We start from the raw sequence: 22,481 nt of genomic DNA on the forward strand, positions 1-22,481 counted from the left end.
ACAGTACAGTGTCTGAGTTTAGAATATGCTCTAACATCGCGTGAGAGATGTACGTCACTGATATTGATCTACACTTCTGTGCACCATAGTTTTTACCGTTTTTGCAAACAAGAGGTACGCACTTTTCCAGTCAGACGGAAATATTCGCTGAACGAGAGATTCTCGACTAATATAAGCTTGAAAAGGAGCTAATTTCGCGACGTATTCAACGTCAAATTTAACTGGAATTTCGTCAGCGAATATTGAGAACATTGCCTTTGCTATTACACTTCCTTCGGCAACATCTGGCATTATTGTATTGTTTCTGTCGGACATTCGTTCTGAGTGTAATGTTCTGCGTTATATTATTCAAAGCAAGGTAGTGTAGAAAGTCAAACTGCATTTCGCAGGTTGTGCTCTTGGGGAATGATGTATCCTAGTATGACCCAGTACCTGACTTCAAAGCACCAGTTATTATTATCGAGAGTTATTGTTGTTGTTGTTGCTGCTGCTGCTGCCGCCGTTGTCTGCAGTCGGAAGACTGATTTGATGCAACTCTTCACTCTAATATATGCTGTGCAAGCCTCTTTATCTCTGTAAAACATCTGCAACCCACATCCGTTTGAACTATATTCAAACTATGGTCTGCCTCAAAAATTTTAATCTCGACACTTACCTCCTCTGTCAAACGGACGATACCCCTGGACGTGTCGTATCAACTGATCCCTTCATGTAGCCAAGTTGTGCCATACATTTATTTTCTCAACAATTCGAATCAGTACCTCATCATTGTATTGTATTGTATTGTATGTTAACCGGGGACCTAGAAACGACGGAGAAGCTCCGTCCCCGCCGCAGCCGCAGTGGTCAACAACCCCATGACGACTACCGCAGTCCACTTCACCCCTCCGCTGCCCCACACCGACCACACCGAACCCAGAGTTATTGTGCGGTTCTGCCCTTGGTAGACCCCCCCCACTCCCAGGGAACGACTCACACCAGACGAGTGTAACCCCTATGTTTGCGTGGTAGAGTAATGGCGATGTACGCATACGTGGAGAGCTTGTTTGTGCAGCAATCGCCGACATAGTGTAGCTGAGGCGGAATAAGGGGAACCACCCCGCATTCGCCAAGGCAGATGGAAAACCGCCTAAAAACCATCCACAGACTGGCCGGCACACCGGACCGCGACGCAAGTCCGCCGGGTGGATTCGTGCCGGGGATCAGGCGCTCCTTCCCACTTCGGAGAGCCATGTGTTAGACTGCTCGGCAAACCGGGCGGGCCTTCTCATCATTACTTACCCAATCTATGCATCTAACATTCAGTATTCTTGTGGAGCACCACGTTTGAACAGCTTCAGTTCTGCTCTTGCCTCTACAGTTTATCTTCCACGTTTCACTTCCATACAAGGCTACACTCGAAGCAAATACCTTTAGAAAAGACTTCATCAAATTTAAATATATATTTTATGTCAACACGCCGGCCGGAGTGGCCGTGCGGTTCTTGGCGCTACAGTCTGGAGCCGAGCGACGTCTACGGTCGCAGGTTCGAATCCTGCCTCGGGCATGGATGTGTGTGATGTCCTTAGGTTAGTTAGGTTTAATTAGTTCTACGTTCTAGGCGACTGATGACCTCAGAAGTTAAGTCGCATAGTGCTCAGAGCCATTTGAACCATTTTTTTTAATGTCAACACATTATTTCTTGTTACTGGCATTTTATATTTCATCCACTTCGATCATCGCCAGTCAATTTTCCTGTACTGCTTGCCAATAATCTTTTTATGTCATCAGTCTTGCGACACATTTGATACGGCCGATAGCATTTGCTCCCTATATCCTCAATTATTTGTTGGATGTATTACAATATCTGTCTTCCCCTACAGTTTTTACCCTCTACAACTCCTAGTATCACGGAAGTTATTACCTGATGCCTTAACACATGTCCTATCATCCTGTCCCTTCTTCTTGTCCGTGTTTTCCAAACGTTTCTCGATTCGCCGATTCTGCAGAGAATTTCTTCATTCCTTACCTTACGAGTCCAATTAACATTAACATCATTGTATACGACATCTCAAACGCTTCAATTCTCTACTTTTCCGGTTTTCTCACTGTCCATGATTCACTATCGTACAATACTGTCCTCCTGACCTACGTTCTCCTAAACTGCTTCCTCCAATTACGGCCTATGTTTGATACTAATGAACTTCTTTTGATCAGGAACGCCCTCTTTGCCTGTGCTAGTCTACTTTTTATGTCCTCCTTGCTTATTCCGTCATATGTTATTTCGCTTCCAGGGTAGCAGAATTAACTTCGTCTACTTCGTGGTCCCAGTTTTAATGTTAAGTTGATAGCTAATCTCATTTCTGTTACTCTTCACAACTTCCCTCTTTCTTCGGTTTACTTTCAACTCATATCCTGTACTCGTTAGTCTATTCATTCCATAGTATTCAACCATTACTTCCATACAAGCCCGCTGCATTTTAACGGCTGAGCGTCTGACACCCAAACCTCCAATTGTCAGTCAGTCAGATCGCTACCAAACGTCGTATATTGACAGAGTAACAATCAGAACTCCAATATAGTTTAATACGTAACACCTGACCCATGGAGCACAGGAAAAGCGTAACTGGTGAGCGTCTGTGTGGTGCAACTCTACTGGGGAAGTATGTAAAGCATTAGTTTGTCGTACCAACGGTCACGGGTTCGAGCCCTGTTTATGGCAGTTCTTGTACTGCAATACGTGTGAAACTGTTATATGGGACAATATGTTCCTGACATATAAAAGGACTTCTCGGAGTTCATAGCAATGTTCTATTGGCAGTCCGTTTTCGCAGACCTATAGAGTACGATTGCAGTTTCACAGGATAAACATTAACAATCGGAACAGAAGACTAAAGAAACAATTACATAACACGTGCCAAAGTATTAATAGTAATAATTATAACAATAATAGGAATAAGTATTAATAATAAGAATAATTATTATTGTTGCTATTAATACTTCCATATGTGTGATGCAATTGTTTCTTTATTCTTGTTCCCATTATTTATTTTTACTCTTTGAAAACAGAAATGTACTCTGTAGGTTTGCGACTTTCAAATAAATCCATCTCTCAGGGACTCCCATTCATCTTCTATAGCATTCCTATCCGTTGTTGTAGTCAACCGTTGTGTAATGCTACCTTTCAGACTGTCGACAGCTTTCGGTTCCTTTAACTTATCAAAATTCTATCTCGTTAATTTCCTCCATTTCTGCAGTTTATTCAGTTTTAATATACAGTTGATATCCAATACATTATGGTCAGAGTCCACATCTACCACTAGAATGTTTTGCAGTTTAAGGTTTAATTTCGAAATCTTTATCTTACCGTCATGTAATCTATTTGAAACCTTACGTTGTCTCCAAGTCTCTTCCATGCATGCTGCCTTCTTGCTTGATTTTTAAACCAAGTGTTTGCAATGATTAAACTGAGCTCTGAGCCAAATGCTACCAGGCAACTCTTCCTTTCATTACTTTGCACCGCTCCATGTTCTGCATTTTATCCTTCTATTCCTTTCCGTGCATCGAATTCCAGTCCGCCATCACAATTAAATTTTCGTCTTCTTTAACTATCTGAATAAATTCTTTTATCTCATCATATATTCTTTCAATTCCTCCATCATCTGCGGAGCTAGGAGCCATATAAACCATTTTTGGTGCAGTGAAAGCGTCCTTACTGTACCGAACATCATTCGCACCAAGCTCATAAATCGTAAAATCCTCTTCTCGCTTCTCCATGGGGCCTGGGGGCGCCCGAGCCCCCACAAAAATTCGTTTTTTTTGGTGGGGGAGGGGGGGCAGAGGCCCCCCAATAATTTAAGAAAATTATTAGTTATATTATGCTTTGTAAAATCACAAAGAACTGTGACTGCCGCCCGAACAACAGGGACTTACATGCATTGAGAATAAAAAACAGCGCACTGAGAATGGCTAGTTACTAGCCGGAATCTGGATTTGCACAATTAAATCTAAAAAGGACGACTGATTGCTGCACTCTATAAATTATAAGCTTAAAAGTATGTTGAAGTGTAGTACAATAATACAGTATTAAAAGTAAATATAGATTTTTACATATAAAAGATAAAACGAGAATGCTACGTAAAATACACGCCGATACTTCCACCTAGAGTGTTTGACAGAGTTTTGCATTAATATCCACTTTTTAGGAAATAGAAGCATCGAAATAAAAATTCATACTTTCTGCTAAAAGAAAACGATCTAACAGTAAAAATCTGTTCACCACTTGTAGTGCTGTGTTTACCCGGCACAGATACCAATGCTCTGTCGTTGTTCCTGTAAAAATGATCGAGCTTCACGCAGCAGTAGAAAGATTTACAGATAAATTATGCCAAACATATTTCAAAGTTAGTGTTGGACTGGTGTTCAGATTCCGTAATCGACAAAGTAGCTCTATCAGAAAAATGTGTGGGGAAAGTTCAAGTGGAGATGCTGTACGTCGAAATGAATTAGAATGTTTTGGAGAACTGAAAATTTGTCATTGGGCACACTTATCGACTTTATTTACATTAATTCGGACTATCAAACCTATTACCTCACTCTAAAAGAGATGCGCCAGTAACAGAAAAAATAACTGTGCACAAAAGGAGTCTCAGCCGCAAGTAAGTTAGTTCTCCAGACCATTATGAACAGAAATTGGCGATGAAAATATTGCCACGGTATCAACGTTAGGCTGTCGTAACTCTTTGGCTCATGTGGGCGATATCATTGTAGACCCATATAACAGCAGCAAATAACTGCTAACGTACATACCAAGGAGCAGTAATTGCAGCATATAAATTTTGAGTACAGAGCAGATTTCTGGATTAATACAGTAATGTATATTTGCAGTAGGACGATACAGGGTGTTTCTAAGTCCTTGCATCAGACTTTAGTGGTGATGTTAGACAAACCATCCCAGCGATGTTAGGCGTCCTTTAATATTCACCGGCCCTGGGACGACGAGATTTCACCGAGCTAACAGGGTCTACTAACCAGGTATGCTGCATACTACCTACACCAGAAAATTTATTGAGTGATTTTCAGTACGATTACCTTAAGAATGAGTATCCCTGAGCGGATGAAGGTACTCCATAAGCGAATCAGGAACTTTAACTTTGCTGGGCCTACCCCCTCTGCCCTATCCCATCGACTCTCATAAGGAGCAGGTGACTGGATTACAGGCAACACACAAGAGGTGTGCACGCCACAGAGGAGCACAAGCAATACTAGAGGACGCTTAATGTCACCGGGGAGCGACAGGGAACATTTTGTAACAAAAGTTGTTTCCCCTGAAGTGGTCTGTCACCCCTAGACGTTTGATACCAAGATTATGAAACCATCTGTGCATTAAGCTTGTTCAGTGTAACCTTGGAAAGCTTATTTTAACTTTAATTTGTTTAATCCCATTTTTCCTTACTGTAGTACCATTACATGACATGTTTTCAAATTATATTGTAGAGTATTTCAGATAATTTATATTTCATACAGGTTTCTTTAACCGCTACACACGTTGCTCGAGGGCGTACTGAAAAGTAATGTCCCGAATGTTTTATGTGATATATCTCATGGCTTTTTAAATAAAACAAACCTTATTAACATTCTACATCTGTATTCTTCATGTCTTCATATTTATTTCTCAACATGGTTATCCTGGGGACGAACACATTGCTCCCAACGAGAGAATAGTTCGTTGATACCGTCACTGTAGAATGTTTGAGTTTGTTGACGGAGCCATAACATCATTGCCGCTTGCACCGCTTTGTCACTATCAAAGTGAAGTCCTCAAATATGTGCTTTAAGCTTTGGAGACAGATGAAAATGGGATGGGGCCAAATGGGGACTGTACGGATGATGATCGATGACAGTGAACACAGGGCGCCGGAATCTTGCAGACGTCGCAGGGCTAGGCTCCAGCCTCACATTGCCACATGTGGACGATCTCTTTGAATTCGAAATTCGATTACAGCACGCTGTTTCTCACGCATCGACAAAGTTACGTTAAGACACCGCCATATTACACGCTACAATTCTGAGCCTTCTAGCGGAAGAGGACTGCAAATATGTAGACATGAAGAAGATATAGAATGTTAAAAACGTTAGTTTTATTTTAAAAAGCTTTTTAAGATTTTTCACATAGAAAAGTTTGGAGGCATTACTTTTCAACACGCCCTTGTATCATACATTCCTAATAACCTTCAAATAAATATTTTTGGAAACATGCTTATACTCGGATTTCCAATAATTTGGAATGGAAATGGCCTCAAGCTGTCCGATTAAGTGAGCTACTGACAGTGATTGGTAATTCTTATTTGTGTCGCGTGCGCAGGTGACGTTAGCGTGCCTGCACGCCAGCGCGGCACAGGACCCCCTGTTCGTGCTGCGCCGCGCCCCGGCCGCCTCCACTGAGCCGCCGGCCAGGGGCAGGGCGCGCGTGCTGGTCTCCAAGACCGCCAGAGGCCCCGCGGCCGCCCCCAGCGCCGCGTCTCCGCTTCCGCCGCCGCCCCCACCGCCTCCGCTGGTAACCCTGCCCGACCAGCCGGCAGAGCCCGCGCACGTTCCGCACCGCTTCGCAGTGCACCAGAGGGCGCCCACCTCGACGTCGGCGCCACCGCGCACGCCCCCGTCGCCGCCCCCACCGCCCCCGAGGCTCAGACTGCCGGAGCAGCCGGAGGAGGCGACGCCCGTGCTGCAGCGCTTCGGGCACCAGTCCAGGGGGCAGCCCTCCACCCCCGCGACGACGGCGGCGCCGCTGCCGCCTCCGCCACCCCCACCGGCCCTCCTTCCTCAGCCGGCAGAGGTCGTCCTGCCCGCGGCGCCGCCCCACCGCTTCTCGCAAGAGCGATCGACCCCTAAGCCGCTGCCAGCACCCGTCGTGCTGCCTCAGCAGCCCGTTAGGAAGATCACACCTGACGTGTGAGTATGCTACCGAGCATGACTTTTGTAAAAAATAAATGATAACTAACTGAAACCATCAGCTGCCGACAGGTGTTGTTGATATACCTCGATGTGGACAGCTGAAAATGTGTGCCCCGACCGGGACTCGAACCCGGGATCTCCTGCTTACATGGCAGACGCTCTATCCCTCAGTCGCGCTATTCATGTGTGTCCTCGGTGGAAAGTTGCACAGTCATCTACAGTATCTGTTATTTCGAGAACAGTTACTGTCTTCATACATATTTTGTAAAAAAAGTTTCCGGACAAAACAGAACGTATTTATTAATTAGTTATACAAAAGAAACCTTTAATTGGCGAGCGAGACGGCGCAGTGGTTAGCACACTGGACCCGCATTCGGGAAGACGAGGGTTCAAACCCGATTTACGTCTTTCGTGATTTCCCTAAATCGCTTCAGGAAAGTGCCGGGGTGGTTCCTTTGAAAGGGCACACCCGCCTTCCTTCTCCATTCTTCCCTAATGGGATGGTTCCTTCGAAAGGGCACGGCCGCCTTTCTTCACCATTCTTTCCTAATCCGATGGGACCGATGACCTCGCTGTTTGGTGCCCTCCCCCGAATCAGCCAACCAACCAACCTAATCATTAATTGCGAAAAAGGTAAATAACTTACGGAAATGTCGACGGGACGAGGTTCTCCTCACTCGGCTTCGGATAGGCCATAGCCCTATGACGCATGGCTTCCTGCTCCAGCGAGAGGACCCTCCAATGTGTGGTGCTTGTGGCGTCCAGGTCACTGTGCGCCACGTTTTATTGGATTGCGTTTTATTTTCTGACCAGCGGGCCTCGGCTGACTTGCCCGCGGACCTGCCATCTCTTTTAGGCAACACTCGGACGAATGTGGTTAAAGTTTTAAAGTTCTGTGCCATGTCAAATATTTTTACAAAGATTTTATGGAGAGGATCTTAATTTGCTCACTGTGTGACAAGCTCGCCCATATTTTATGTAAGTGGCCAGCCAATGACAATTTACTGTGGCATTCTTGTTGCTACGTTTTCCCTTTCCTTACGCTTTACTTTCTTATGTAGCATTTGCCTTCTTTTCCCGCTTTCTTTGCGTATGTGCTTCAGTTTCATTAGGTCTGTCCACATTCGTTCCTTTAGATGTGTGCCAGAGCGCTGATGACCTCGAAGTTGAGCGCCCATAAGCCCCAACACACACACACTTGATACAGCATTGAATGCAGTATAGCTTCAAGTTTGACGCTGAACACCCAAAGAAACTGGAACACCTGCCTAAATATCGCGTAGGAGTGCCGCAACACGACGTGACGTGGACTCAACTAGTGTCTGAAGTAGTGCTGGAGGGAACTGACACCATGAATCCTGCAGGGCTGGCCATAAATCCGTAAGAGTACGAGGGGGTGAAGATCTCTTCTGAACAGTACGTTGCAAGGCATCCCATATACGGTCAATAATGTTCATGTCCTGGGGAGTTTGGTGGCTTGCGGAAGCGTTTAAACTCAGAAGAGTGTCCCTGAAGTCACTCTGTAGCAATTCGGGACGTGTCAGGTGCAGCATTCCCCTGCAGGAATTCCCCAAATCCGTCGGAATGCACAATGAACATGTATGGTCGCAGGAGATCAAACAGGATGCTTACGTACGTGTCACCTGTCAGAATCGTATCTAGACGTATCAGGGGTCTCATATCACTCCAATTGCACACTCCCCACACCATTACAGAGCTTCCACCAGCTTGAACATTGCCCTGCTGACATGCAGGATCCACAGATTCATGAAGTTGTCTCCATACCCGTACACGTCCATCCGCTCGATACAATTTGAAACGAGACTCGTCCGACCTGGCAACATATTTCCAGTCATCATCGCTGTTGATCGGCCCAGACGAGACGTAAAGTTTTGTGCCGTGCAGTTATCAGGGCTACAAGAGTGGGCATTCGGCTCCGAAAGCCCATATCCATATTGATTCGTTGAATGATTCGCACGCTGAGACTTGTTGAAGGCCCAGCATTGAAATCTGCACCAATTTGCGGGAGGGTTGCACTTCTGTCCCGCTGAACGATTCTCTTCAGTGGTCGTTGGTCCCATTCTTACAGGATCTTTTCCCGGCCGCGGCGATGTTGGAGATTTGATGTTTCACCGGATTCCTGATATTCACGGTACATTCGTGAAATGGTCGTACGGGAAAATCCCCACTTCATCGCTACCTCCGAGATGCTGTGTCCCATCGCTCGTGCGCTGACTAAACCACCACGTTCAAATCTTGATAACCTGCCATTTTAGCAGTAGTAACCGATGTAACAACTGTGCCAGACACTTGTCCTTTATAGGGGTTGCCGACCGCAGCGCCGTATTCTGCCTATTTACGTATCTCTGTATTTGAATACGCTTGCCTATACCAGTTTTTTTGGCGCTTCAATGTATGTACCAGTGTTCATCGTGGCTACCTTTTGTAACACGGCATCTGTAATTAATTTCCTGCCAAATCCTATAAAGCATGTCTTGATGTATGGTGGCAACTGCTTGTGTCATCCGTTGTTGGAGTTCGTCGACGTTTCCTGGAAGCGGAGGAACGAACACTCTGTCTTTAATGTAACCCCATACACAGAAGTCCATTGGTGTTAAATCAGGTGATCCTTGTGACCAGGATATTGATCCACCACGTCCATTCCAAGTCGGCACGTTGCTACGAAGATAAGAGACAACTTCACGATGATAATGTGGTGGCGCGCCATCTTGCTGGAAAATAAATTCTGTGCTCGTATTCTGTCGTAACTGAGGCATTAGATAATGCTCAGGCGTGTGTAGGTACAATATGCCTGTTACAGTTAACACGGCAAAAAAGAAATGACCGTAAATCTTGTTACGGCTTACAGCGAAAAAAACGTTTAACTCAGTCAAGTCCTGTACATGTTCGATTACGTGACGTGGTTTCTGCTCTGCTCACCCCATATCCGAACACTATGCCGATTCACTTTACCGCAGGGATGGAAGGTTGCTTCGTCACTGAAAACAATTTTATTAATAAAATTATCGTCAGTCTGCATTTTGTTAAAAATTTATACACAAAACTCAGCTCGTTTTTCTTTGGCACTTTCTCTTAAAGCTTGCAACGGTTCCAGTTTGTAGGGGTTGAATGACAGGCATTTCCGTAATACCCTCCCCACTGTAATACTACTCATATTCTTTTCTAAGCCGGCACGTCTTGTTGATTTACCTATACTGCGAAAGTAAGACTGTGGAACTTGTTTAGTTGCTGAGTCAGAGACTGCTGGCCGACCCTGACCCGGCGTCCTATGTGATACACAGCCAGTTTCGTTGAAACGGTTGTACTAAATATGAACAGTTTGTCTGTAAGGTGGTGGCTTGCGATATTTAGTCCTAAATTGTCTCTGAACTGCGGTAGCCGTTTTGGATTCATGAAACCGTAGACAACACTGCGCCCCCTCCGCGCCGTTACAAGACTCCTTGATGACTTTTGTAATAACTCATTAGCTCATACAACCTTGCGGGAACTTCGGAGAATACCAGTGTTAACCGGAAATAAAACTTGAACATATACTACATCCCGTGCTGTATGAAACACATCTGTAAGTTGAAACTTCCTGGCAGATTAAAACTGTATGCCGGACCGAGACTCGAACTCGGGACCTTTGCCTTTCGCGGGCAAGTGCTCTATCAACTGAGCTACCCAAGCACGACTCGCGCCCCGTCCTCACAGCTTTATTTCTGCGGTCCGGCACACAGTTTCAATCTGCCAGGAAGTTTCATATCAGCGCACACTCCGCTGCAGAGTGAAAATCTCATTCTGGAAACATCCCTTAGGCTGTGGCTAAGCCATGTATCCGCAATATCTTTTCTTTCAGGAGTGCTAGTTCTGCAAGGTTCGCAGGAGAGCTTCTGTAAAGTTTGGAAGGTAGGAGACGAGGTACTGGCAGAAGTAAAGCTGTGAGGAGGGGGCGTGAGTCGTGCTTGGGTAGCTCAGTTCGTAGAGCACTTGCCCGCGAAAGGCAAAGGTACCGAGTTCGAGTCTCTGTCCGGCACACAGTTTTAATCTGCCGGGAAGTTTCATATCAGCGCACACTCCGCTGCAGAGTGAAAATCTCATTCTGGAAACATCTGTAAGTTATTTACCGTTTTCTCAATTAAAGGCTATTTTTGTATAGCTAATTTATGAAGACCCTGCGGTCGTGACGCCCTTGAAAGAGCACATTGGGCGCCTTGCAGCGCTTGTTGATGGTGTGGGACTGGTTCCAGACCGCTATGTGGTCATCCACAGCTGATCTAAGTTGCTGTGTTTACCAAACACACATGGCACCCAACGCAAAGTTGGCCAGAAGAGAGCCCCTGTCACAGAAACCAGCTGCTGTATTCAGGGGGCTTGCTAAGCACCCATCAACTAATCAGCTCCATCACAGGGCAAACTAGATATGAACCGAAATTTAGGGAAACAAAAATTAAGATACATTAACAATAATTTCTTAACAAAAATTTTCATAATCTACTCCAGCTGAGAATAGTTCCTATCGGAGCACAAAAAGGGCGCATATGTTTCTCTTTAAAAAGCTCTGACATAAAAGTGGGGAACCAGCTACCTCAGTGGTCATCTTCCTCACCAAAAATTTTGGCATCCGAACATATTCACGCTGTTTTAACGCAGAAAACTCTAAGTCATTTTCATACAGTCTCTTTTTATAGTGAAGCCTTCATATTCAGCATCTCCCTCCCACTGTCTCATTTTTCTCCCATGGACACTTTCTCCTCTTTGTCTCTCCCTCCGTCACTGCCTTCACCCTTTTCTCTCACACTAGCTTACCATTGTCAACTTCTCTTTCACATTCACTGACTCTCTGTCAACTGCCATTGTCTACGTCCCGTTATTTTTTCTCTCCCACTGTCACTCTCTCTTTCGTTCTCGTTTGCAGTCTGTTGTCTTTCTCTTCAACCACCATTATCTCCTCTCCATGCACGTCCTCGGAGATGGTTTCCTCGGGTTTTGACTTCTAGACTGGGAAACTTTAATATGTGGATACAGGGATTGTAGCCTATCGCGATTGCGGTTTATCGTATCGCGACATCGTTGTTCGCGTTGGTCGAGATCCAACGACTGTTAGCAGAATATGGAATCGGTGGGTTCAGGAGGGTAATACGGAACGCCGTGCTGGGTAACAACGGCCTCGTATCACTAGCAGTCGAGATGACAGCCATCTTATACGCATGGCTGTAACGGATCGTGCAGCCACGTCTCGATCCCTGAGTAAACAGACGGGGGCGTTTGCAAGGCAACAACCATCTGCACGAACAGTTCGACGACGTTTGCAGCAGCATGGACTATCAGCTCGGAGACCATGGCTGCGGTTACCCTTGACGCTGTATCACAGTCAGGAGCGCCTGCGATGGTGTACTCAACAACGAACCTGGGTGCACGAATGGCAAAACGTCATTTTTTCGGATGAATCCAGGTTCTGTTTACAGCATCATGATGGTTGCATCCGTGTTTGGCGACATGCTGTGAACGCACATTGGAAGCGTGTATTCGTCATCGCCATACTGGCGTATCATCCGGCGTGATGGTATGGGATGCCATTGGTTACACGCCTCAGTCACCCCTTGTTCGCATTGACGGCACTTTGAACAGTGGACGTTACATTTCAGATGTGTTACGACCCGTGGCTCTACCCTTCATTCGATCCTTGTGAAACCCTACATTTCAGCAGAATAATGCACGACCGCATGTTGCAGATCCTGTACAGGCCTTTCTGGATACAGAAAATGTTCGAGTGCTGCCCTGGCCAGCACATTCTCCAGATCTCTCAACAATTGAAAGCGTCTGGTCAATGGTGGCCGAGCAACTGGCTCGTCACAATACGCCAGTCACTACTCTTGATGAACTGTGGTATCGTGTTGAAGGAAAAGCTGAACGAAGCGAAAAAGAGCGTAAAGAGAGCAATGAGAGAAGCATTCAACGAATTCGAACATAAAACATTGGCAAACAATCTAAACAAGAACCCTAAAAAGTTTTGGTCATATGTAAAATCGGTAAGCGGATCTAAATCCCCTATTCAGTCACTCGTTGACCACGATGGCACCGAAATAGAGGACGACCGAAGAAAGGCAGAAATACTGAATTCAGTGTTCCGAAACTTTTTCACTGCGGAAAATCGTAACACGGTCCCTGACTTCAGCCGTCGCACGGACGCCAAAATGGAAAATATTGAAATAAACGATATCGGAATTGAAAAACAACTGCTATCACTTAGTAGCGGAAAAGCATCCGGACCAGACGAGATACCCTTAAGATTCTACAGTGATTATGCTAAAGAACTTGCCCCCTTTCTATCAGCAATTTATCGTAGATCGCTGGAAGAACGTAAAGTACCTAGCGACTGGAAGAAAGCGCAGGTCGTTCCCATTTTCAAGAAGGGTCATAAATCAGATGCGAATAATTATAGGCCTATTTCGCTTACGTCAATCTGTTGTAGAATAATGGAACATGTTTTGTGTTCTCGTATTATGACGTTCTTAGATAATACAAATCTCCTTCATCATAACCAACATGGATTCCGCAAACAGAGATCATGTGAAACTCAGCTCGCCCTATTTGCCCAAGAAATTCACAGTGCCGTAGACACTGGCGAGCAGATTGATGCCGTATTCCTGGACTTCAGGAAGGCATTTGATACGGTTCCGCACTTACGTTTAGTGAAAAAAATACGAGCTTACGGAATATCGGACCAGGTTTGTGATTGGATTCAGGATTTCCTAGAAGAAAGAACACAACATGTCATTCTTAACGGTTCAAAATCTGCAGATGTAGAGGTAATTTCGGGAGTACCGCAGGGAAGCGTGATAGGACCTTTATTGTTTACAATATACATAAATGACTTAGTTGACAACATCGGTAGCTCCGTGAGGCTATTTGCAGATGACACGGTTGTCTACAAGAAAGTAGCAACATCAGAAGACTCGTACGTACTCCAGGAGGACCTGCAGAGGATTAATGCATGGTGCGACAGCTGGCAGCTTTCCCTAAACGTAGATAAATGTAATATAATGCGCATACATAGGGGCAGAAATCCATTCCAGTACGATTATGCCATAGGTGGTAAATCATTGGAAGCGGTAACGACCGTAAAATACTTAGGAGTTACTATCCGGAGCGATCTGAAGTGGAATGATCACATAAAACAAATAGTGGGAAAAGCAGGCGCCAGGTTGAGATTCATAGGAAGAATGCTAAGAAAATGTGACTCATCGACGAAAGAAGTAGCTTACAAAACGCTTGTTCGTCCGATTCTTGAGTATTGCTCATCAGTATGGGACCCTTACCAGGTTGGATTAATAGAAGAGATAGACATGATCCAGCGAAAAGCAGCGCGATTCGTCATGGGGACATTTAGTCAGCGCGAGAGCGTTACGGAGATGCTGAACAAGCTCCAGTGGCGGACACTTCAAGAAAGGCGTTACGCAATACGGAGAGGTTTATTATCGAAATTACGAGAGAGCACATTCCGGGAAGAGATGGGCAACATATTACTACCGCCCACATATATCTCGCGTAATGATCACAACGAAAAGATCCGAGAAATTAGAGCAAATACGGAGACTTACAAGCAGTCGTTCTTCCCACGCACAATTCGTGAATGGAACAGGGAAGGGGGGATCAGATAGTGGTACAATAAGTACCCTCCGCCACACACCGTAAGGTGGTTCGCGGAGTATAGATGTAGATGTAGAAGCTGTATGGGCAACTGTACCTGTACACGCCATGTGAGCTCTGTTTGACTCAATGCCCAGAGGTGGTTGTTCTGTGTACTGATTTCTCAGGATCTATGCACCCAAATGGCGTGAAAATGTAATCACATGTCAGTTCTAGTATAATATATTTGTCCAATGAATGCCTGTTTATCATCTGCATTTTTCTTGGTGTAGCAATTTTAATGGCCAGTAGTGTACATAAGACCGCAATTTGAGAATCCTGCCGCCTATTGGACAAATTTCTGCCGACACCTGTTATTATAGATGCAGTTGTTAAAGTAGCTGGCGTGTGTGTGTGGCAGGGTGATCCGCAGCGGCGACACCAAGGCGGACGCTGCGCTGGAAGAGGAGCGCCGCCGGCAGGCAGAGTCTGCGCGCTACTCGTTCGGCTCAAGCCTGCAGGACTCCATCAACGACAACACGCAGTCGCGCCAGGAGACCAGGGAGGGCCTCAAGACCATCGGCCAGTACTCTTACAGCGACGGCTTCCTCCGCCGCACCGTCCACTACGAGGCCGACGACAAGGGCTACCGCGTCACTCAGTAAGTCACTCTGGCTAAGATATCTCTCGAAAAGTACCATACAAACCACCGCCTGTCCACTGGTTCAATGTGCGTGACTCGACTTAGGCGCTACCTGTTGACAGAGTAAGATTTTTTTTAGTTATTAATCTTCTAACTGTACGGCAACAAAGGAAGAATGAATTGATTGTTGGTGTTAATAGCGATCACCCTCCTTTACTTCCTCTGCATTACTGTAGATGACGCGTCACTAAGCACATTTGTTCTGTGCATGCGGTACACGTGAGACGCCTATAGTACGCGTCATTTACGATGGCGGCCGAGTTTAGGTTCGTTCTGCGCATCTGACGTCACAAAACAGTCAACCAATAAACAGAGAACAACATTGCCAGAGCTCAACTGCAGTGCAGAGCACGGACGAGCGTCTTCAGTTTTAGAAACGTTCAGTCAAAAATAAAGTAATTGAACAAAAGCAATGTCTTGATAGTAGATTTTCTTTTATAGAAAGTTTGGTTCAAATGGTTCAAATAGCTCTGAGCACTATGGGACTCAACTGCTGAGGTCATTAGTCCCCTAGAACTTAGAACTAGTTAAACCTAACTAACCTAAGGACATCACAAACATCCATGCCCGAGGCAGGATTCGAACCTGCGACCGTAGCGGTCTTGCGGTTCCAGACTGCAGCGCCTTTAACCGCACGGCCACTTCGGCCGGCAGAAAGTTTGGAAAAAGCATTATTAATACCAATTGCTTCATATTCTATTAATTAATTAAACCAAGCAAGCAATAAGCCTCCTAATTCAGGCGATAGTAAGGAAAGCTGTTTGTATCATTCTCACGAACCGCTTTTTCGCAATAAAGAACAGCGGTAATTGATTATTTCATATTGTACTTCAACGAAACGTGAGTAATTCAGTCATACCAACAGTGTTTGTCGTTATTTTGTGTGATGTTTTAAAGTCCTCCAGAAGATCTATTGAATGAGAAGCTACATTAGCGTAATGCTTTAGGTGCTTGGCTGCTACGTGAATGGTTCTGAGTTCAAACCATGTTCAGTGCTTGATATTTTCTTTATTTAAAAACAATATCGAAGCGACTTACTTCATGAATTTTTTGAAATTTCTAGTGCTTTCTCTCTTCATTATAATCATAATAAGTTTCTAGTTTTTCTAATTTTGTCCTCCAATATTTCTTTTCACAGTAATTAAAAACAATGAAAAGGCACACATACAATATTCATGTTATCTGTTTTGTTTGTATATCTTCTCTTCTGCAGTCGCTGTTTTACTATTCATAGTGAGATATATTCTTTTGCGACAGTATTAAGAGGATTATTTAGAGCAGAGTTTCAGCTCGTACGTTGCCGAGCTACTTGATTGTCTGACACAATTCTTTGCTTCGCTGCTTTGGCAACATCATCATATTCAATGTTTTCGTCGACTGATCTAGGTTGTGGCAAGTATTTGCTGTCCATTCTGACAAACACAAATTGTTTGTGCACTGCGTCTCACTAACAATATATTTTAGTTTCTGTGTTTTATTACGTCCACAATTCAGTTTTGTGTACTTCGCCAACTTTGTAGAAAAAAGCGAAATGAGTCTGGTATAAATAAAACTTTTATTACAGTCCCGAAAGACGGAATATTTCTCAATATTACATACGACACCTATCTGGTACTTAAATTAAATGAGATATTGTTATACATTAAATTTTATATGAAATTTGGGTATCTTGTCCACGTTTCATTCTCAACATTGTGGCAACTAAAATCGACCAAACGGAAAGTATATGCTATGGACTTTTACCTCTGCAAACTCTTCAAAATTTTGTGCAATGGTTTACTACATTTAATGTTGCACAATAACTGCGTTGAACATCGAAACAAAAATTAAGTCATTTATGGGGGGAAGGTATCAGTCAAGAAAATGTGTAAAAATCAAATTATTGGGCCAAATAGTTTTTGTGAAATCGACTGATAAGTGTGTCAAAGCAGTCGGAACACCATGTGTCTGCGCGGAATGCGGGGAGCACGTCTCTGTAGCAGCGAAAGGGTTAATGCGGCAGTGGTGGCTTTACTTCATAAACTGCGCGCTCCCCCCTAAACGTAAGTTTGCGAACTACACTATACTACGGCGCTGCTTCTCTTGGCGCATGCGTCATTTGCATCTGGCAACGCAGCAATCTCCCGCGTCTGGGCGGGCATGCGCGAGCCGCCAAGATAAAAGAATTGAACTGTACTTGTTCCCACTGCACTGTGTGGATTACGAAGGTTCTGTTATAGTTCACTAACCTGCTGTCTTCAAGTTGATGCCCCAGCGCAGGAAACAGCACGCAGATAGTAGGTTCTGTATCTTGAGGCTGAAACTGACTTTTGGCAAGGTTCTGTTCTGAAATAATGTATCACTTCTTTGGGATGTCCCTCGCGCATTTTAATATAGCCACACGAGAAGACTACATGATCTTAACACAACACCTTCTGATACAGCAAAGTACATGATCAAACACAATATTTACGAAAATGTATCTCTACACTATTTGTGGCACGTGTCTGTGTCTCATGACTACCGGAGCGAATCTTTTAATACTGAATACTGGCAAACACATTCTGCGATGGACAACATGTCTGTTCTTCTCGACTGCCTAATCCAGAGCGACGAACAGCCCGAAACACTTCGCGCGCCGTACCAGAAAAGGCGTGACCAGAACGCTTCCAAAGTGCTTCGTCTGCAATTTCGTCAGTCTTTTGTTTTTGATTTAAATTGTTTTTAATAATGCTAAAATGACTGATTGATAGTCAACTGTTGAGAGATATTTATATTAAAAAGTGAAGTCATTCCAGTGAGTAGTTTAACTAATAATAATAGCTATACGTTAACGTTTCGGCGCCCTTGTTTCGAATACAGCAGCCAATCACAGAGCAGTAGCATTATGCAGGCGGTCTTTCTCACGGGAATGGTACCGAATCTAACATCTGCCACAGGTACCTCACACCACATTTCGTCATCTTCTTGCAACTCTGGGAACAGCTTCTTGGAGCCTAATATGATGGCTGACTAAGCCAGAAATATTAAACAAGAGTAAGATTTTTTTTAGTTATTAATCTTCTAATTGGTCTGATAGAGCCCGCCACAACATCCTCTGCCGTGACAAAGTCTACATCTAGAACAGTGGCGGCCAAGGATTCAGCTCGGCCCGCATCTCGTGGTCGTACGGTAGCGTTCTCGCTTCCCACGCCCGGGTTGCCGGGTTCGATTCCCGGCGGGGTCAGGGATTTTCTCTGCCTCATGATGGTGTTGTATGCTGTCCTTAGGTTAGTTAGGTTTACGTAGTTCTAAGTTCTAGGGGACTTATGACCACAGCAGTTGAGTCCCATAGTGCTCAGAGCCATTTGAACCATTTGATTCAGCTCGCGACCCGTACGCTGGCACGAGTGCCATAGTGCTCAGCCTATAATCTGATTAAAATTACTTAAAAGTTGACGCTTCGCGCTTTGGAGGTGGTTTCCTCCAATCAGAGCGCTCAATGTCACGCTCGAACCATTCGCTGTTGCCAAACTGTCACAATAATTGGTCAGTTCACTTCCAATTCCTTGACCGATTTTTTTTCTTGATGTATTTGGATTCCAAATGCTGGGTGTGCCCCTTTCATTTTGTATCTCATTACACATGATAACCACACCAAAAGCGACAGACACACAACGATGCTAACCAGATACATACGTTTCATATACAGCACTAAACAAACGCTATTGGATCCTCCCACACAAGAAGTGATTCACTTATTATAATCATAGATAACGGACGACAATAGATATACTTCGCTCAACGTTGCGTGAAGACGAATTTTTTAAGGCTGCAAATTCTGCGTTGCTACTGGAACATGAGAGTCATATTTTAACAACTACACTGGTGGCGTAGTGCAGTGGTTAACATCACAACCTGACATGGAGAAGATCGTAGCTTCGAATCTCATCTGACACAGCGAAGTTTTTTATTTATAAATCTAACTAAAAGACTTTATTATTTTATTCAATTAATTGGTTTAAATGTAATTTTATTTTTTAATACTTTACCACATCATTTTCATCATCGTATTCACTTTTTTATTTGCTCTCATTTTTCTTCCTATCATTTTTGTTTCGTTTCTTTTGTATCCCTCCTGGAAGGCGGCGCGTGGGTCTGCTCCTGTAAAGTGAAGGGTAGGCCGAATGTTGGAAGTGAGTAGGGGCAGAAAAGATGAAATGCTTCGGTACTGCGTATGGGTTTTAACTCTTTTACTTAACTTTGGCTGACAGATACGCGCGTAGGTGCGAAGCTGTACATCAATCAAAAATCGGCTAGAAGGTACACAGGCAAAATCTGAAGTGGCTCGCCCACTATGAAATAGAAACAATGTTACTTGGTCGTCTACTCGGAATCAAATTGGTTGAATCTGGAGCGGCGCTCGTAGAGCTGCACAGCGCCGGCTAGAGGGCGCTGTCGTCTGTCGGCGTCGTAGTGCCAACCTATGATCTTGCACCTACGCCGTGGCATCGTAGCTATCGATAACACAGTTTGAAATCTGCGTGTGTGGCCTATAATGTGCAACGAAGTGCCAAACAGGACTACTCGTCGGTTGGTAATGCGGCAGCTCGTATAGCCAGTGTGAGGATAGTTTGAGATAGCCAATGATAGCGAGAAATTGCAGTCTGCTTTCAGAACTGAAACAGAAATTTTTCAGTCTTGAATTTACTCTTAAGGGTTAGCCTTAATCGCCGTGAACAAAGCGATCGTGATTTTAGTTGTGTTGACTGCCGTTTGCTCAGATACATTGCACTCCACGATGCTGTGGATAGGTTAGGACAGGAGTTTGAATTCAGGGTTACGAAACTCGTTGTCTGCCGCAGTTCAGTCATTGATCGCTTAAAATCAGCTGTCGACAGAGCATTTCGCATTTCGATCATACATCCCAGCAGCTTTTGTTATCTAATGTGTAGTGTGTCACCTATAAGCGAGAGTTAGGCGGCAGTCGATATGGCAACGTTGTAGCGGCAAATGACAGACGTCATCTTCTAAGTAATTTTAATCGGTCTGTAATTAAACATTTCCTCACTCGCAACGGCATACTGTGATCGTGAAGAGGGGGAAACTGTGGGAATGTCGTGATTAAATGGCAGTGCAGTCGCACTGCATACGATCTGGTTCTATATTTCGCATTTCTCAACAACACATATAACAAATAAACCAAATTGCCACTTTTATTGAATTATTTTTGGATCGCTGAAAGCATAAAATAATTTTTATCTGGTATAGATACGGACAGACACAGACAATCACTACGTTTACATGCGACACACTTCCGAAAGACGAAAAGCAAATTTCGGAAACCTTTTTTCGCTGTCGTGTTTCACGTTAAGGTCTGATTCGGATTTGCTAGCCCAGTTAAATTTGGCTTCTGGGAAACATCTGATCCAGTTCCTGATTAGTCAACACAATCGTTATTTCTCTTCACTTAAATATTACACGTAGACAGCTTCGTGCTCATTCTAATATTTCTGCTTCTCCTTTACAACGCAGTAAGTCTATATTAACAGCATTCTGCAAATAAGAGGTAACTTGACAATCCAAGAACGTTACAAAACCGGTTCCCGTTACATGGGAGCGAAAATCGATTGCGGAACTGGAAATCCGACCACTAGAAGCGGATTTCCAGAATCGATTTTGAAGTGTTTATATGACCACCCGGAAGCGGTATTCCGAAATCGGTTTACGAAATCCGGTTTTGGGAGCACCATGTAAATGGGGTGAATGTCACAGTTTTCGCACTCAGGTTGCTACGTAATTGTGAATTACTTTGTTTTAAAATCGACAAAAGTTCTTTTACACTCTTATGTTCATCGAAATATTGTAGCAATTTTGCGGCTTTATTAGGCAGGCGTGGGGAAAGTTTTAACGTAAAAGGATTTGTCTTTAAAACGATAATTACATTGCAGATCAATAAGTTACTGTCCACATTCACAGCGGCGCTTTCAACGGCAAAATCTCTCGAAAACAGCCCGGAAATAGATGTAAGATCGATAAGTGGCCACAAAACGTTCAGAAAACTACCTGTGTAATTCCTTCAAACCACAATGAATTCTTCAAATATCGTTTTTCTTTAACGCTAGTAAGCTTAGGGAACTGGACTGAGTTTGTCACAATTTGTCCCTAGTAAATGCAATTTTCTTTTTAAATGCACCCCCATCAAATTAGAAATACGTAGTTCCTCACCTTGCAGTGTTTTACGTGAATAGTGTGCAGTCAAGTCTGCCTAAAATGCGAGGTCTTCAATCCATTCCGAATGTTTTAATCTTCGTTCCTGCATCCTTTTTCGTTCATAAATTGAACAATCGTTCCAGGCATGCCCCTTGACTTAACCAACGCAGTTCGCAGTAATATGTGAAGTCTCCATATTGTTCGTTCAGTTCCACCAAAAACTTTTGCAAATGGTTATCGAAAAATGTGTGAGATTTCATAAATTTTACTAGCCATACCACCAATTTCTTCACGTGTTCCATGCCAGAAAATTTAGCACAAGATGCTCCTTGATGTAGAGAACAATGAATCCCGTTTGTCGATCAATGTAATTTTTTGCTCTTTCATTGTCAGCTAAATTTTTAACTTTCTGCATGGTACTGTAATGTCGCTTCATAGCAAATTCACAGTAATTTTCGATTATGCGACCGCATAATAGATGTTGAGAATCCTCGCCCCTTTCTTCTGCCATTAGCACCCACGTTTTAAACGTAGTGCACACATTATTCTGGAACGCATATTCCCAGGCGGGACTGTTGCCTGTCGCACAAACTGTATAGAGGTGCAGATTTAACATAACCGGAAAACATAAATTATGCATTCCAGAGTAATGTGCGTACCACGATTGAACCTACAGTCCTACAATCAATCATTAAAATTTTTTACCGTCTGATGGTGAGTCGCTAGGTGACTCGAAACTGGTCATGGCATAATACAAACTGAAGCGTAAGAAAAGGCGACTGGTTGCAGTTATTTCTGAAAACCTTTGTATCAGACAAGTGAAATATGCTCACACTACAAGGAGAACGTAATAATTACAGTTATGAAGACGCGTGTTGATTGATGCGTGAATATTAAAGAACCACTAGTTTAATATCATGGTTTCAAAATACTGACACGAATTAATTACGGAATAATGTAAAAGGTGGTATAAACTGGCCTCAGTAAGATCAGTTTGGATTCCGAAGAAATGCATGGAACACGCAAGGCAATTCTGATCCTA

The 22,481-nt window shown here is 44.0% G+C and overlaps 1 protein-coding gene across 1 annotated transcript in view; it reads left to right on the forward strand.

The window, feature by feature from the left end:
• The window catches only part of LOC124775351 (formin-like protein 14), a 47,709-nt gene that overhangs the window by 19,697 nt on the left and 5,531 nt on the right, over nt 1-22,481 (forward strand). The window contains exons 2-3 of the mRNA XM_047250183.1: nt 6,344-6,930; nt 14,987-15,226. Of these exons, the coding sequence (XP_047106139.1) occupies nt 6,344-6,930; nt 14,987-15,226 (827 nt within the window). The remainder of the gene's footprint in view (nt 1-6,343; nt 6,931-14,986; nt 15,227-22,481) is intronic.

Source organism: Schistocerca piceifrons, chromosome 2 (genome assembly GCF_021461385.2).
Source record: "Schistocerca piceifrons isolate TAMUIC-IGC-003096 chromosome 2, iqSchPice1.1, whole genome shotgun sequence".
In the NCBI taxonomy this organism is placed as follows: domain Eukaryota; kingdom Metazoa; phylum Arthropoda; class Insecta; order Orthoptera; family Acrididae; genus Schistocerca; species Schistocerca piceifrons.